The sequence below is a fragment of the Planococcus citri genome, chromosome 4, assembly GCF_950023065.1.
Source record: "Planococcus citri chromosome 4, ihPlaCitr1.1, whole genome shotgun sequence".
In the NCBI taxonomy this organism is placed as follows: domain Eukaryota; kingdom Metazoa; phylum Arthropoda; class Insecta; order Hemiptera; family Pseudococcidae; genus Planococcus; species Planococcus citri.
In genome coordinates this window covers 6763843-6782829 of record NC_088680.1, presented here as the reverse complement: position 1 = coordinate 6782829, position 18987 = coordinate 6763843, and the positions used below count along the sequence as shown (strand labels likewise).

Genomic DNA, 18987 nt, shown 5'->3' with positions numbered 1-18987 from the left:
TGGGACACCTATGCAAATGATTCCCACTTGAAATTTTCCAAAAAAATGATTTTTATTTTTCAAAATTATGCACATCAAAATTGACCTTTTTTCTGAGAATTACCCAGGTACACCATATTTCTGCGCACCCTGTATCTAATTACCTACATTGCAATGCATACGATATAGGTAATGTACTACAAGAAATGAATACATAATTGTAGTGGTTTTATAAAATTGAATGATAATATTCCTAAGTAGGTACAGTAGGTACATATCAAAAAACGTACCAACGTTTCATATTCACTGAAAATTTGCCAAGAATAAATGAAATTACCTACATAAATGTATTATACTAAATAGATATACCTATTGTATGGCGCCACCTTGCGGTCAAACAAATAATTTTTTATATACCTAGAGAATAGAAACAATACTGACAAAATACTATCTAGGTATATCAAATTGATCATTCCAAAAAAGGTTTTCTAATTTCATTTTCGTCTTCACTGGATCCCGTTGTGGAAATGACGCTTTGTGAGTCGGATTCATCTGAATCTTCTGAATGGTGAGACCCATCAACTACCTTTAATTCCAAACCAACACAGTAAGAATTGTAAGTTGCGAGAGATTTTTAACCAAGCCAGATGTAAACATACCTTAGGCCTAGTATCACTCAATAATTCTTTTAGACGTTCTACTATTGACAAGAAAATTGGACGATTCTCAGGCTCGAAACTCCAGCAATCCATCATCAAGTTGTATCTACAAAGAATCACCCAAAAAGCTTGTTATCATTCATTGTTTATTTTCACCAAGTAAGTAGGTATTTGAAGGAAATATTAAAATATTTGAAATAAATTTATCGTTGAACTTACACGTTTGCAGATGCATTTGCGGGCTTTTCCATTCGATAATTTTGCTTTAAAGCGTTACGTAGCCCAGCAAGATCCTCGATTGAAGGATACGGATCATCACCCAGAGTTATAATCTCCCAAAGCAATATGCCGAAAGACCAGCTGAAAAAATTTGAGTGTAAATTTCTCTTCATTTTCTAGTACATGGTAATAATGGTAGTTTTCATTTTACACGTCAGATTGCGTTGTATATCGGTTACGAAATAAAGCTTCTGGTGCCATCCATTTTATGGGTAGTCGACCCTTTGATGTCTTCTTGTAGTATTCGGTTTGTCTCACATCTCTGGCGAGGCCAAAATCGGCTATTTTCATCGTGTACTCAGCTGTTACAAGGATATTGCGAGCCGCCAAATCTCGATGAATACACTATTGAACGAATATAAAAATAATATGTACTCGTAATTGAATCAGTCATTTCGAAAACCCCACACTGAAAAAAATAATTTTTGAAATATGGTAATCACTACCTCGAGTTATGGTAGCAGGTACTATGAATTGCAGTAACTGAAGTGATTGCCATATAATCTTGTAACGAGTACTGCTTTTCCAAGACACAGTACCATACTTCATGTAACAATCACTTCAAAATTTTTAACATCGTGTAGTAAGTACTGTAAAGTATGGTAATGAGTCCTATCAAGTTTGTAAAGGACTCATAACCATGTTCACAGGACTTACTACCTTCATATTATAACTCCCCATCCCTGATTTGTAGTAATGAGTACTTCGTATCGAGTCCCAATAACATTACTTCATGGTGATCAGTGCCTTACTATAATAATGTAGGGAAGTACAGAAATGATGGTACTCAGTACCATACAGTTTTGTCTGGAAACTATACTTTTGATGTTCAGTACTTTCTATGCATATTTGCAGCTTCCAAACAGTCTGGTATTCTGTACAATATCAGTCTGTTGATCACTACCAGATCGTATAGCACAAAACCCCAAAAGCATAACGTAGTAACGATTCACGTAATGTGGTAGTCAGTCCTATACCAGGGTAGTGAATCCCTTAATGCGGTGTTCAATACATAGATGTTGTATTGTACACCCACAATCGCGTCGATTATTGCATCATCCTGAGCCTCCAGCAAATTTTTAAAACTTGAAGCCAAAATTCACTCCTCACTCCTATACTTCAACACACTATTAAGTCAACTGCTGGATGATGGCTTCAAGTCGTTTTGAGGCTTCCAGCTATTTTTTGGAAATTCTAGCTTTCCACAAAACCCAATTAAAACTTGTTTAAATCATTTTAAGCATGTAAGCTGGAGATTGGTGCTTGTTGACCTTCATGGCCAATACATATATCATTTTTTCAAAAAAATTTCTGTGCGAATAAATTTTAGCACATACCTATTGTGCATAGTAAATTTCAGATTTTCAATTACAATCAGTCGAACATTATGGAAATTGCAAGTCTTAAAAATTGTAGGTACTTTGAGGCTCCATTTGATGAAATGATGTGGAAATTTTGAGTTTCAAAAATCTGCTGGATGTTTCAGAACTGCTCAAAACGGTTTGAAACTATCATTTTTTCAAAAAAATTTCTGTCATTCAAAAAATGTCACAAAATCTGTGTAAATTAATTATAGCACGTACCTACTGTGCACAGTAAATTTCAGATTTTTTACAATCAGTCAAACATTATTGAAATTGCAAGTCTTGAAAATTGTAGGTACTTTGAGGCTCCATTTGATAAAATGAATGTGCTGGATGTTTCAGAACTGCTCGACACGGTTTGAAACTGTTTCTGATTGATTTTGCAGACCAAAAAATTTATAGCTTTGTCCAATTCAAAAAATTTTGTACAAGTCTTATGTTGGAAAGGCTGACCTTCCCATCATAATTTCTGCCATTTTGTTAAGTAGTATGACTAAACTTTTTTTTTTGGCAATAAGTTTGCTTCAGAATGATCCTGAGAATGTCACCGAGGATCGGAGGGGGATGCAATTGCTCCATATTTCGTATGCTGGAGAAGCCGGACTGCTTTTAAATTTGTTATCCTCCATAAATCTATAATTTTGACCCAAAAAAAATTCAATAAGATAGAAATAGTATGTTAAATTACTGCGGATCTCATCACAAGGTTGTCACAGATCAACGAAGCATTAAATGCCATTTGGCTCTTTTTGTTTACACTTTATACTAATTACAGTACAAATACAACATTAAAATATTACGAAGAGATCAAATCACAGTCTTATTTAAAAAACCGTTTAGAAATCTTGATACTGTATGCTCACTTCATGGGTGAATCGAATGTGTACTGTGGTAGCTAGGTTGCTAGGGTAATGGATTTAGGTGTAGGAATATTGTAGGGTTGTAGGTTCGATCCCCGATGAAGGCAGAAAATTTGTTAGATCGGATTCGAAAATGAAAAATATCAAAATGATCAGAAAAATTACATCTTCATGATATATGTGATTTTTTTTTTTTTAATTTCATTTTTAATAATTTAATTAATTAAATAAGAATAATCAGTGCTTCTTTCACCGCTTGCCCTACTCCTACGTACAAAGTATTCAATACAGTCTCAAAATGGGAAGTAGTACCATGGTATGGTAACCATTACTCTACTTCCAAGTTGTGAGCAAATCAAAGTATGATATTCAATACCGCGTGGGCATACACTGACTACCACCGTATAGTAACCATTCACATACTTTGTAGTTCAGAAATGTTGTTCATTACCATCTTGCAAGGGAACCTATATCAACAATTAATGTAATAACTACTTTACCTCCATGTACTGAGAACATCGCCAATCTAGTACTCATTACCCGATTTTGACCCTGATAGGATTTTCCCATATTTTGGAGTATTCATTACCATATTTTCGGTGAGTGATTACCATTTATTTTTTTCAGTGCATAAATCACCATTTAAGGGGTTTTTATGTTTTTCACTGATTCTGATAGTGCTTTGCGAGCTCTATCGGATAAAGTTGGAAGGTAGCTCAAAAATGCATATTTCAGCGTTTGTCATTTCGAAAACCCCATAACTCCTGCATTTACAGGGTTTTTGAAATCATTTTTTTATAAGACAAACAAAGAACATTAATTTCATGAACATCAACGTAATTCAATTTTTTAATTTATGCCGCGAAATGGATAACATTTTTGTTGCTTCTTTATTACATTACATTAATTGAGTCGTAGATTGCAGGTATAACTTCAATAAATGAATGAAAATCCATACTCAATCATTTTGGGTATTGTAGTTACTGGATTTTCTAGGATTACGTGTCACTTTTCAGGTTTTAAAAAAAAAGTCATTTCGAAAACCCCATAACTCCACATTTTCACAATGGAATTGCTCGCAGCCTACAGAACTTCAAGTTCTGGTAAAGGTACAGAAATATTTGTAATCATAAGACCTATCGATTACTGCACAAGTTTACTGTTATACCATGAAAATAAAGCGCACAAACAGTTTTTTTCATTTCCTGAAAAATTTTAAAAAGGTTCAGAATGGGGTTTTCGAAATGACTGATTCAATTGCAAGTGTGATCTGTATAATGTGGTACGATGTAGGGAAATCCATCATAATAGTACACTCTGAGTAGAAAATTTGCAGTTTATACTCAAAGTCAACTAATTGTTTGCCTTGGTTGACTTTGAACAGAAAATTTTTAGATGAAAATACAATTATTGGACTGTCTGCTGATCATAAGTTTCTATCTGGTGAAAAATGTTGAATAGGTACACACTTTTATTGAAGACAGATAAACCATTCCTTGCGCAATTTGACGAGCATATGTCAAGAGAGTACTTTCTTCTATTTTCGTGGATTGGTGATGATGTTTTCGAAGAAAATTCTTGAGGTTTCCATTTCGAGCATATTCTGTAATTACAAGCAATGGTCCTCCTTGGCTGCAGCAGCCGAGAAGTCGAAGGATGTTTTGGTGACTTCCGAGTAATTTCATCAATTCCATTTCAGATACCAAGTCTATCATGTCTGAGTCCATGTGATCATCTGAATTCAAGTTATGAGAAAATTATTGATTAGTGTACAACTACTTACATATTCACTTCAATATTCATAAATTAGGTGATTTAAGTATGTACTTATATTGATAAAGCTGTTCTTATTTAAGCGATAATCTAACATAAGGTAGGTATAAGGACTAACCCTTGAGCATTTTCACTGCCACTGTTACAAGGTCATTTCCACGTTTCCAAATATCATTCGCCTCGGCTTGCACTACTTTCCCAAATTCGCCTTCACCCAAAGTGTCCCCCAAGCGTAAATTTTGTCGAGGATATTCCCAATGTTCATCTAATGACATTTCATATTCACCTACCGAAACCATGCCGTTTTTCACTATACCAGCTTTCAAAGGTACGATCGAAACGACAGGCATATTCTGGAAATAATAGTAATCGGTTTCTTTCAGTCAGATTCAACAATCTGGGTAAGTTAATATGTTTTTATATAGGTAGGTTATTAATATTTTTGTATGCGTCTAGATACGTACCAAAACATCGGGAAAATCTTCATCGATGATGATTTGTTTCTTTACTACAATCCTTTTCACCAATTGTGTCATTTCTGCGACTTGTCTCATTTCTCTACGTATTTAATTGTCACAAGTTTAGAATTTGAAATAGGTAGGTAATCGTAAGAAAGTTTTAGCTTACTTACTTTTTGTATTTGCAGAAAAAAAGTATGCCACATATTACTGTAATTATTAATATCACTCCTAGCGCGGTGACCAATATCTTCATTATCATGTCATTTTTTCCAAATGCAGGTTGAGAGGATTCTTTAATGAAATCATTTATAAAATGTCATTACTTATCTTATGAATGTGAAGCTTACCCACAGGCGGATTTAGGGTTTTGCCGCCTGTGGGCAGTAAATTGAGTAAATTTGTGCCGCCCCTCCACACCTCAAAATGAAAAATATTTTCGCAGCATATTTTTGGTTTTATGAAAAATAAAAATTGGAAAAAAAGTAAAACAAGACCAAAGTTCTAAATCCAGTTTGAATGTTTAGAAAATAACATTTTAATTTACCTACCTATTTTGGTTTCATTATTTTTTTTTTGTTTTTTTTCTAAAGTAACATTGAATACTTGGCTTTATTCAAAGCAGTAAAAAAATAATTGAAAAAAAAAACAAGAACAAAATTCTGAACATAATTAACATTTTTTTAAATGTTACATTCAAAATTATTTTGGTTTTGTTGAAAATTTTCAAGATAGGTATCAACATTCGAAATTCAATTTTATTAAAGAGGAAATATTTCAATGTTTGGAAAACATTTTGAGTTATGTATAACCTTTTTTTAAAGTTGATGTGGAGGCAAAAGGAAGCGTCCAAAAAAATGTCATGTTAACAAAGTTGTAGAGAATTAAATTTCCAATCGACATAGTGTCGTTAGTTTTTTTCTAGAGTCCTTAGTTTTTGAGTTTTTCTCAAAAAACTAAAATTTCATTATGTGCAATAGTATATTAGTATACAAGAGTCAAACTGGATCGAGCCATTACGTATTGAGTGCATCTGATTGCTGAACGAGCGAAGCGAGTGAAGCAAATGCACGAAATACGTAAAATTCCAGTTCGATTCTTGCATTGTAAGACATTTTTCATAATATGTACCTAAATGCAATGAAACAAACCGATTTGAGTGAATAATTAACAAAATACTTGATCGCTTTTCTCCTTCCCTAGGTAAGGAGAAAAGCAACCAGGGAAGAAAAAAGTACGGTTGCTTTTTTCCTTCCCTTGGGTGTTTTTTTTTTTCACCAATCGTTGGCGTTAAAACGTAAACAAGTTGGGAAAAAATACATTCAAATGTATTGGTATGTTTTTTTCAATGCTAGTTTGAAGTCGTTTGTAATTCTAGCGTTTCTCAACATTTATCGAGTGTGTTATACCGACGTTTCATTGCATTCATTATGAAAATTCATTTTTCTGAAAAGTGATCAATTTAAAAAAAATTTTCCATTCGGTACAAACCAATAAAAAATGAACTTCTTGTGACTATTTCTATCTGACAAACATTCAAAACAATCAAAACTGTTTGTTAACACTTTGTATGTACAAAATTTACTCAAAAAAGGCGGAGTTTTTTAAGATGTACCTTATTTATAACTCCAAACAACTTGCAATGTTGTTGGAATTTTGACTTGAAGGGGTTTTTTCAACTTTTTCAACAGATACGTAAAAAATAGGGGTCAAATGGGTCAACTTCACTTATTAACTCTTTTTTTCAAGTTTTAAATTAAAAAATAGCATTTTTTCGCAAACTTAAAATTTTTTTAAATCGACTTTGCAACATGTTACCATTCCAATTTTTTAATATGTTGTTCAGCATGAACAGTTGTCTATAATATATTTTTTTCAGGATTTTTGAGAGTCGGAACGATATAAAGACTACGTTTCAAAACTTTTTGAGCTAATTTTTTGTACGAAAAAAAGAGGCAAAACTGATTTTTATGATATCACCAAAAAGCTTTTTAAAACCCCTAATCATGAGAAAAAGTTCCATTTTGGTAGGTATCGCGGTTATCGAGTAATCCACTGCTGAAATGGATGATTAGGCCATTTACAAGATCTAGATAATGTACCCAACTCACAGTGTTATTTTTGGTTGAGGGAGGTCATACAAACCCCAAAAATGCAAAAATGTCAAAATCAATTTTTTGTGATGTAATCTTATTACTCCGGAGTGCGATATGTTGTTTAGGACACCCTCCTAGACATTTTGAAGCAAAAAAATCGTTGTTAGCAATTCTGTTTGGGTTTACCCCCATAAAGTGCTTTACAAACTGTACTACAGGTTTTGCGACATTTTTTGACAAACAGAAGTTTATAAAAATTTGCTGGAGGCTTCAAAACGGATTGAAATGGCTTACATACATACATCCGCCTACAGTGGACTTCATGGCATAGGTACCTATTGAAATATTATTTTACAGAATCAATTTCAGCTTACAACTCCATTTGTGTAAAGGGTACCCCCGGATAAGATAGGCAAAATGCCCTTAACCTCGGATTTCGATGAAACTCACAGGGTATGTTCAGTACCCCCAAAAAATAATTTTGGGCCCATAGCCCGCTCCCCACCCCACCCCCCTCAGCCAGGGGGGCCAAAAAACGCGTTTTTCAGGGGGAAAATTCTGCATCAGCGCGTGTTTGAGATACATTTATTCTGTAAACGAATATAGTTAGAGGATACATGGGGGTACCTCCCTGAATTTTTTCAGAATTTTTCATCGCATGGGGGGAGAAGGGGGGACAAAAGAAAACTTTAAATCGACATTACTCCGGAACGAAAAAACATACCAAAACGATTTTTTCGTCAAATATGTATCTTTAGGTCTACTTTCTATAGAAATCATCACCCGGCCGTTTGGAGTGGTGGGTCAAGCTCAAAAGCTCAAAAAACTCTCAAAAAACCACGTTTTTTACGTTTTTCTCCAAAAATATGGACAAATAGCCGAAATCGAAAAGAACCAAGTTGTTCAGCGTGAAATTTTACCTCAGAATGTGTAATTTAAAATTCATTTATACCGCGCGATCCTAAAATTACACGCGCAGAAGTATTTTTGCTTATATCAAGATAGCAGAAAGGGTATTTCTGGGTAAAATAGGTGAAATGCCCCTGTCTTCGGATTTCCGAAATTTTGATGAAACATTGTTGGGTAACTTTAAAAAACATGTTGGAGCCAAAAAAAATTCCCCCCCGCCCCACCTCCATTGCACACAATAGCGAAAAAACGCTTTTTATCGGGGGGAAAAAATCATGTTTCAATGAGTTTTGAAAAAAAATCTGTATTCACTCAAAATACTTACTAAAATTTGATGATCGACAAAAAAACCCTTTCTGATAGTTTTGAGTTAGATACCAATTTATGTACTTGAAAAGTATTTGCAATTCAAGAAAACCTTGATTAAGAAGTTGCATGGCGTAAATATCGCTATAACGAATTATTTTTCACAAAAAATTTCGTTTTTGGGCCACCCCTCTCCCCAATGTGACCGTTTGAAGGGTCCAAGTGTAAATAAAACTTCGTATTTGTGTTCAGAGAGTTCGATTCGTATGATAACGATACCCATATTGTCAATCTTCTTCCGCCCCAAAATTGGGCGAGTGGGTTGCCTATGGCCCCAAAATTGAAGTATCAAAAAGTTAGTTGGTTTTCTATTGTTTTTGGAGACCAGCATGCAACTAACTCAAAACTAGCAGTAAGGTTTCTTTTTGGTGTCGATTATTAAATTTTTATGTGAGTTACTTACATACCTCCCTTGTAGTAGATTAGGTGGATCGCGAAAAATAGGGGAAAAAATTGTGGATTTTTACCAATTTCAGAAAGAACCGTCATTTTGAGTTGAAAGTTGTAAAGAAAAATTCTAGCTCCAGAAGTGCCCCTAAAGGGAAAACATGAGCCTTCAAAGTTGAGGTATTTTTGAGAAAACCGTGTTATTTTTACTGTAGCCCCTGTACCCAATTTGTTTTGAGAAAAATGACGACCCAGTGCCAAATTAAATTATTTGAGATTCTGCGTCCATTCTATGCAATTATTTTTGATTTTTATTGCCAATTTCGAAAAATTGCAAAAAATTTAGAAATTTTTGGCAATTTTTCTCAAGTTTTTGAAACCTAAAATGTTGGCATCACTGCGTTCTAAAATATTTCTTCAGTTTCAGACATAATTTTTCAACATTTTTTCGTCATTAAAGCGAAACATTCGCGAAGAAAATATTTTCAAAACACCAACTACTAATACATACCCCCCCCCCCCCCAAAAAAAAAAAAAAGATTTGCAAATTTTCAATCGCTCTGTGGAACCTAAAAAGTGGCCTTGGATTTTGACGACAATAACATAGATCGACGCAGAATCTCAAATATGTACTTTCATTATACTGTCTCCTCCGTATATTTTGAGTGAATTCAGAATTTTTGTTTCAAAACTCGTTGATCGCTTTTTTTTGGTGGTGCCGTGACACAGAAAACACAATTTTGAGTGTTTTTTGAGTTTTTGAAGATGGTCCAACTGGAGGGAAAATTTGAAAAAAAATACCAATTATAGTACCCATGCAGGCAGATGTATTTTTGAAAAAAAATCATGTGCTTGAATTATGTTTGGAGATACGGCGGTTTCAAACTTTCTTTTTGTCAATATCTCCCTCCAGAGGTACCAACAATTTTTGAAAAAAAATCACTTTGCTAGAATGATATCTTCTTCAAGTATTTTTAGTGAATACCTACAGATTTTTTTTCAAAACTCGTTGAAACATGATTTTTTCCCCCCGATAAAAAGCGTTTTTTCGCTATTGTGTGCAATGGAGGTGGGGCGGGGGGGAATTTTTTTGGCTCCAACATGTTTTTTAAAGTTACCCAACAATGTTTCATCAAAATTTCGGAAATCCGAAGACAGGGGCATTTCACCTATTTTACCCAGAAATACCCTTTCTGCTATCTTGATATAAGCAAAAATACTTCTGCGCGTGTAATTTTAGGATCGCGCGGTATAAATGAATTTTAAATTACACATTCTGAGGTAAAATTTCACGCTGAACAACTTGGTTCTTTTCGATTTCGGCTATTTGTCCATATTTTTGGAGAAAAACGTAAAAAACGTGGTTTTTTGAGAGTTTTTTGAGCTTTTGAGCTTGACCCACCACTCCAAACGGCCGGGTGATGATTTCTATAGAAAGTAGACCTAAAGATACATATTTGACGAAAAAATCGTTTTGGTATGTTTTTTCGTTCCGGAGTAATGTCGATTTAAAGTTTTCTTTTGTCCCCCCTTCTCCCCCCATGCGATGAAAAATTCTGAAAAAATTCAGGGAGGTACCCCCATGTATCCTCTAACTATATTCGTTTACAGAATAAATTTATCTCAAACACGCGCTGATGCAGAATTTTCCCCCTGAAAAACGCGTTTTTTGGCCCCCCTGGCTGAGGGGGGTGGGGTGGGGAGCGGGCTATGGGCCCAAAATTATTTTTTGGGGGTACTAAACATACCCTGTGAGTTTCATCGAAATCCGAGGTTAAGGGCATTTTGCCTATCTTATCCGGGGGTACCCTTTCAGATTTCTAAAATCTGCCGGAGGCTGTATAGGAATTTTCAAAAAGTCGGTGGAGACTCCAAAATGACTTGAACTCACGGTTCGCGATATTAGCTACACAGATAGGTAGGTGGGTGGGTACTTATTGTGAGTGTATCAACGATGAATAAGATCAGTGGCAGGTACCTATTACCAAGCCTAATGGATGTTTCAAAGCCACCCGACTTTACCAAAAACCTACAATGAACCCTAAAATAATGGCACAATGATATCCTCCCTTATGCTTTTGGGATCGCAGAATACGAATTGGACCATTTTTTTGTAGGGGTGAGGGGTGAGGGAGGTGAAAAATTCAAAATTTGACAATAATGAAGTGTGATATGTCAAAATGTGTATTTTTGAGGGTGTATAGATCACGAATCTGACAATATTTTTTTCGTAGGGGTGATTGGTGGGGGATGAAGGTGGTAAAAACGGTGAAAAATTCAAAATTCAACCATACAGATGTGTGATATGTCGAAATGTACCAAGTATGAATAATTCAACTGAAAGTAAGTACTTTTCATCAATTTACTCAATTTTAGTTTTTATAAAGTGATTATAAGAGATAAATTATCTTAAAACTCCGTTTTTGCCAACTCGACTGCATAAATTGGAATAGATCAAATTTTTGGACGTAGATGCACAGGGAATTCCAGTGGCTGGCAATACTTGAGATACTGTATTTCAAGATGTCAATTGTCATTTTTGACCGAAAGAGACCCAATAACCTCCACAGTCAATTGTAGTGAAAAATAATAGTGAATTTTGTTGAAATGTTACAAATTTTTTCTTACTGGGACTTTGACGGCTCCATCAACAGAAAATTCTTCATTCCCCTCCCTTCACCCCTCCTACACCCTCGGAAACGTACATTTAGACATATCACACATCATTAGGTCAAATTTTGAATTTTTCGCCCCTTCATCCCCCACCATTCACCCCTACGAAAAAAATATTGTCAGATTCGTGATCTACATCCTCAAAAAAATACATTTAGATATATCACAAATCATTATTGCCAAATTTTGAATTTTTCACCTCCCTCACCCGCTCACCCCTCACCCTGACAAAAAAAATATTGTCAAATTCGTATTCTGCGACCCCAAAAACATAAGGGAGGATATCATTGTACCATTGTTTTAGGGTTCATTGTAAGTTTTTGAATTACAGGCGTTTTGAGAGTGCTCACAGCCCATTGTGGGTCGGATGAAAAATGACCAATACAACTGACTAATCGACAATATAGGTACTCAATAATATTGAAAAAAGCTGGTGCTAGAAGAATTTGTAGGAGTGGAGCGAGTTGTAGAGGAAGTAATTGAGATGGAAGGGTTATTAATTGTGGTGGTAGAGGGGGTGGTTTTTGAGTTGGTGCGGGTGGTTTTTGTGGTAGTGGGGGTGGCTATGGTTGTGGATGAACGCTGATTTCTAATACTGATACCACCGCCAGGATATCCAGACTCAAAATTGATGTCGTCGTCCCGGATCATTGGGTCTGAAAGAAATGATAGGTATGTACTCGGTGCATAAAAACATGGAAATTTTTATAGGTACAGGAACTGAATAGAGAACTCAATCCGTTCTTAGCTTGGCAATTGTTACCATTGAGATGTACTTGTGAAATTATTCTATGCACTCTCTGCATTAATACCTACCTACCTAACGTAACAAGTAGATAGGTTACACTGGTTACATCAAAATAAATGGTAAGGTAGAGTGGGGTAATTGCAAAGCACTTTTTGATTAGTGACACTTTGAGAGAGCGCTGTGAGAAGACTATTATTTGTACCACTTATACTTCAGGAGGTTCTCTATCAATGGCAAAATTTTGGTACAATTTGGTCCACAAATCGCGGAGAAAATTGCAATTTGAAAATTTGAAAATCGACTTTTGCATTTACCCCAACATGGGGTAAATGCAAAAGTGGGCGATGTTTTCTTTATTTTTTTATTTTTTTGCATTTTCAACACACTCACTGCATTCTACGTGTTATTTGCCAACTTTTATGATGTATTCGTGGTCTTGATTCGGTAAAAAATTCGATAAATTTCCCACTTCCCAAAAAAATTTTGGGGGAGTGAAAAAATGTTGAAAAGGTATTTTTTTTTAAAACTCGCTAAAATCAGCAAAAAACCAACTATTGATCATTTCTGATGTTTTTTATGAAAAAAACTCGTCATAGAAATACATTTTTCGTCAAATTTATGAGTAAAACATTAAAAAGAAGCAATAAGTAATTTTAAAATTCAGTAAAACTGTTAATCTCTTCTCTAACATGTAACTCATCATGTGACCGTGGAAGTTTATTTTTTTTGTAATTTCGAACCATTTTCAAGTTATTTAGGGCAAAAAAATATTTGTGGTAAGTGCAAAAATTTTTAAAAAAATCGTTTTTGCAATTACCCCGAGTCGGTTTTTTCTGGGGTAATTGCAAAAACGTAATTTACGACCAAAATGAAAAAAAAAATCAAATTGCGATAGGTATCTCACCTTAAACTTTAATCCTTCATGACCCTAAATCGTGAAAATTCCAGATAAATCGACAGTTGTTTCTATTTCACATGCATTTTTTTTAAAAAAACACCTCTCACTTTACTTATGAGTGGTTTCAACATGCTTCGATAAAAGTGTTTGCTACGGAGCGACAAGTTGAACCCCGCGAGTTGTGACCAGGTGAATATGTCAGTAAAGGTTGTTACTTCGGCATCCTCTAGTTGGCACCACCAGAAAATTGATATTTCTTTGCATGAGGTCACAATTTTGCAATTACCCCATTTTTGCAACTACCCCAGCACTCTAACTTAACAATTCCCAAACTGAAAATGGATTGATTTCTGTACTCAATTCCTATAAGCCGAAATTCCCGTATTTTAATGCACTCAGTAACTACATTAATTTATAATGTATTTATTTCAGTATTGAGTCATAAAAAGCTGTGCAAGTACATAGGTACATACGTACTGATTATTTATGATATTGAAGAATTCAATTTGATTGTTATGTTATTCGATTTATATTTGCACGCACAAATATGTAGGTAGGTAGGTATATGTATCTATCCAGATGTGTTACCTAACCTACATGGGACCTTGATGGGACGTGGATGGACGTGGATGAGACAAAGATGGGACCTATATGGGGCGTGGATGGGATGTACATAGATGGGACTCGGAAGGGACCTAGACAGGGCCCAAATGGGATGTGGACGGGACTTTGAAAGGGACACAAATGGGACGTGCATGGAATGTATATGAGACTTGGAGACTTATAAGTGACCCAGATGGGATGCAGATGGGACTTGGAAGGGACCCAGATAGGACTTTGATGGGACACAGGTTGGACTTAAAAGGGACCCAGATAGGGCACAGATGAGACGTGGATGAGACATAGATGGGACTTAGAAGGGACCCAGATGAAATTCAGATGGGACATAGACGAGACTTGGATGGGACCCAGGTTGGACATGGAACTACATAGAATCGGATCGAAGTGCATTCTCACCATTGGTGGTTGTCTGGTTGGTAAAACTTGAGCCATGTTCAGCAGAAAGTATGGCCGGTGTAGAGTCTGTGGAAATGTAAATGATAAATCAGTAAGTTGGACTGGAGTAGGTACATATGAACTCGATTATTGTTTTTTTTTTAGTCACCATTCCATATTTTCAAGTGAAAAACACCGATACTCATCCATTTTGAATTCTGTAGCTTTCGGCATTCGTAAAAGCCTTCATCTAGATACGTGATTTCAGGTATTGGATAGGAAACAACCACTCCCGATTGAATTCGAAACACCTCCTGTTGATTTCAATAAAGCAAAATAAAATTGAATACTTCACGAAGTATTTGGAATTGTTTTCAAATCTCTTATTCTACGTTTTTTTAAAATGATGGACGAGGAGGGAAGGTCATTTTAAAATGGGTTTTATTATCTTACTGTAATTGTCGTTCTTCTTGTGGTATTAACGAACCATGTTACATTCCAGTTCGGGTTGAGTTCATCATAACAGCATAGGTACAATATAGCTTGATTCGGAGTTTCTTCTAGTACAATACGGTTTCCTGAATGATTATAATTATTAATTATAATGCATGTAGGTAATATACTTATCGAAGTAAGGAATTATCAAATTTCAACATGGTTTAAATGTTTTAAACTTTCTGTATTGGCTCACCAGTTACATGAATAGAGTGAATGGTATCATTAATGCAGCCATTTGTATTGCACACAAAAAAGGAAAGAGTTGTTGGAACATTTAGCTCAATTATTGGAATTCTCAAGCTGATCATTCCATAAGAATCAAAGTCTTGTAGATAGGTTTCCCGGTGATTCGTTACGTATGTTATATTATATTTTGGTTTCGGATATCCTACTCAAGAAAAAAAAAATTGTTGAAATGTACTTGTGTGCTGTGCTTACCTAATTTTCCACCTTTTTCCACAGAATAAAGTACCTAATGCGAGTACCTCTTGCACAAATTTCCAAGGATAGAGTATCTCGCCCTTCTTCTACATTGAAAATCCTCTTCATAATAAGGTAAGGTGGTGCTATACCATTCTGAATTTTTTCCATCTGCTGTTTCGTGTGATATTTGTTTTTATTACCTAAGAATTATAGATGTCTTTACAGCTGTTTTTTTTTCAAATAATAATTACCCATCTGAACTTTTCACGAATTTGAAAAAAAAAGAATTTCGAGAACCTACTTCATTACTCAAGTATCATTTGAAATGATTCTTTTTTTTTAAAAAAATCGTTAGATGAAAATTGAACAATGTAGAACGTTTTGATTGCTGGCATCAAAGATACAGTTTTTCAATGAGAAATATTTTCTGATCATTTTTTCATTCAATGACAACATTCGTACTGACAAAAACATTCGATGATTTAAGGGAAAAACTTAGTTCATCTTACCTTCACATCTGACTTCCAACCAAATACTGCGAGTGACCTTTGGGTATCCCTCTGTCGACAGATCTAAGCACGAATACCATCCGGTATCAAACCTACTTAAATAATCCAATGTAACATCACCAGTCTTGGAATTCGTATTTTTATAAGTGCTCTGTGGAAATTAATCGCCATTATGAAAATATCTTGTAATTTTAGAAACAATCAATCTTACGGGGGAACTTTTAGCAGGCATTTTTCAAGATGTAAGTGCATAGCCAAATGGCCACCCAATGAGCAAGTTTTGGCCACCCAGTAAATTCGATTTCGCCGCGATAGTTTTTCCCTTTCAAAACCAATGTAGTAAATTCGATTTGCCCAACATTTTTAATTTGCACTCATGAAAAATCGAAATTAGAGGTACTGAAAACCTTTCGTGATGTGTAATGATTTTATAAAAACAATGGTAAAATTACTGCTTGAGTAGAGCGAAAGCGAAAATTTTTTGAAAAAATGGGCCCCAGCAACGAAAAAAAAATATTTTTGCAAGCTTTATTTCAAATTTTTACTCGCGAGTAGGGGCAATGACCCCCTTCGCCTCTCCCCCTGGCATTTCCATTGTCTCTTGACCACCTAGTGAAAATTGCTTTAAAAATGGCTTGACTTTTAGAAATCCTCAACTCAGATCGTGCTGAAATTTGGCTCACTAAAAGAGCATGTCACCCAGACCTCAGAACCGAATTTTTAGCTGCCGAAAAGTTTATTTTATGGTTTTTGGCGAATTTTTGAAAATGGTCAATGAACGACATTTTTTGTAATTTGGTGAAAACCTCCTGACAATTGTGTAGGTCAACGTTGTGAAATTAGTTTTCTGATAATCGGTTTGATAAGACTGCAAGTGCAATCAAATGTTACAGATTGAAGAACAAAATATTATTGATGACGTCATCGTTAAAAATTCTGATGAAGAAATTTCATTTGTAATTAAATATTCAACGATATTTTTAGGATTATTCTGTCCAACTTTTAAGAACTTGGAAAATTTTTTGATGAATTTTTGACACCAGGTTTGTTGGATTTGCACGAGCGTTGTAATCAATTTTGGCAACTGAAAATTTGGTTCTGAGATCTTTGTGACATTCTCTAATGAGCAAAATTTCCGTTCGATCGCAGTTGAATCATGAATGACGTGTTGGCTTTAGCATTTCTTAAAAACCTTAATAAAGAGCTCTCGCTCCCCGTGGTGTTCTTTTTATTTCACGTATATAATTTCGCGTTTGCGTTCTTAAAAGTCCGCATGACGTGTTGTAGAGGTGAGCTTATTAGACAAAGAATGCAAATGCTTACTTCTACTTTGTACGGAGATAATTGATCTATTGATGATTCGTTTAATATTTTCTGGATTTTTTCGAATGATGAACGATACCACTGATGTTGATTTTTCGTGTTTATGACTTCGCATGATAATAACACCGGCTCTCCGCAATTCTTATTTTCGTTTGTAAATTTTACTGCTGAAAATTCGCGTTGAAGAAAAATAAATGAATTTTTTTCTCATTTAAAAAAAAAAATGTACATCTTACCTTTCGAATCTGAGGAAAACACCCCTAACACGATGGCAATGCTTGCTGTAAGTAAATACGTATTTTTAAGAACATAAGGCTATAGGTACCTATAGTTGCTACAGATTATGTTTAATTTAGTGACAATGAGCGGAGAAGGTGTGAAAAAAAGTGAGGCAGACTGCAGTTAATCGCCGTAAAAAAAATTGTGAAATGACTTTAAAAGTCCTTAAAACGTCAAAGACTCCTCTGTCTCTTTTGATTTTTTGGTCAAAAATGTGAAGCAAAAATGTAAAATTACTGTGAATAATGTGTTTGCAATTGAAAGATTGGTGATACGTCTGCAAAAACTAAGACTTACTTTTTTTTGAAATGTTGAAGTTTGCGATTTATTGGAAGGAATTTTTGGGATGGAAAAAGAGAGCGAGTACTATTAAGCCAAGTCTGAGGCTCCAGTACGAGCATTTTTCTAGTATCTTTTGATTCAATTTTATCGGTTATTGATCATATGTACAATACGTGAGGGAATCAATGGAAATATTTGCAAAGTATAACATAATCACAGGCCGGCTAAGTATTCCTGATAGTAAGCTATAGTTATATTGTAATCAAGTAAGTACTACTCACCCTTAACAATCATGACAATTAACGAGAACATGGGTAATAAATAATTCAATCGAATCGGCGAATACCATGGAACAACTTCTCACGTCGCAAATAATTATGATGGTAAAATTGGAGCTTTAGTTTGTGAGTTGGCATTCCATGGTTGCATATTTCATGAGATAAAAGTGATAAAATTGAACGGAATTTATGTATCTCGCTTGATTAAACCAAATGCAATGAATCATTTGATATTTTTGCTCAAATTTTCGTACATAATACGTAGATAGGTATGCATTTATTATCGTGACTTGTAAAACGCGAAACTTTTTCCCCCATGCTACACCAGCTTCAGATAATTAACGATTATTTGAAATTCGCAACGTGGTAAAATTCATCGTTCTGGAAATTTCTGAATCGCATAAAATTCATGCTGACAAGGGTGGAAAAAGTTTCGAACTGATGAAGTAGATTGAAGCTAAATTGAAAAGAGTCTGAAAATACCTATACATCACGAGCCAAAATTCCAAGTGCTAAAAATGCGTTTTTAAATTTTTGAATAATTTTTGAAAATCGAAGCGACAAAGATGATGAAAACTCGACCGAATTGCTCTATAGAAATCTGAAATTTTGTAGCACTATTATCATTCTTTTCGCCTCCTTCATGATTCGAAACCATGTCGAACAATTTTAAGAAGCCTGCAGTCTCCAGCAGATTTTGAAAAGTAGAAATTTCCACAAAATTTTACGCAATGAAGTTGAAAAACCTATCAGACCTATAGTGCCCTAATCAGACCTATCAACGATTGAAATTTTTGGTGAAGTAAAATTTATGCCAGAAGGAAACGTCCAATTTAAATTGAATAAAAATGACAAAATAAAAAAATGAATTTGAAAAAAAATTAGTTTTTTTTAAATGTACTTGGGTATTTATTTATTTATTTATTTTTGAAAAAGTACTATTGACCAAC

The 18987-nt window shown here is 34.7% G+C and overlaps 1 protein-coding gene across 1 annotated transcript; it reads right to left on the bottom strand.

Annotated features, from left to right (window-relative positions):
- Nucleotides 1-211: 211 nt before the first annotated feature.
- Nucleotides 212-15561, bottom strand: LOC135843771 (fibroblast growth factor receptor 2-like). The gene is made up of 13 exons (XM_065361783.1): nt 15429-15561; nt 15137-15331; nt 14899-15023; nt 14615-14759; nt 14467-14532; nt 5546-5666; nt 5379-5472; nt 5033-5267; nt 4611-4876; nt 1069-1262; nt 858-998; nt 639-744; nt 212-565 (listed from the first exon to the last, which is right to left on the bottom strand). The coding sequence occupies exons 1-13, from the start codon at nt 15532-15534 to the stop codon at nt 449-451; spliced, it is 1911 nt and encodes a 636-aa protein (XP_065217855.1). The 5' UTR covers nt 15535-15561; the 3' UTR covers nt 212-448.
- Nucleotides 15562-18987: the final 3426 nt, after the last annotated feature.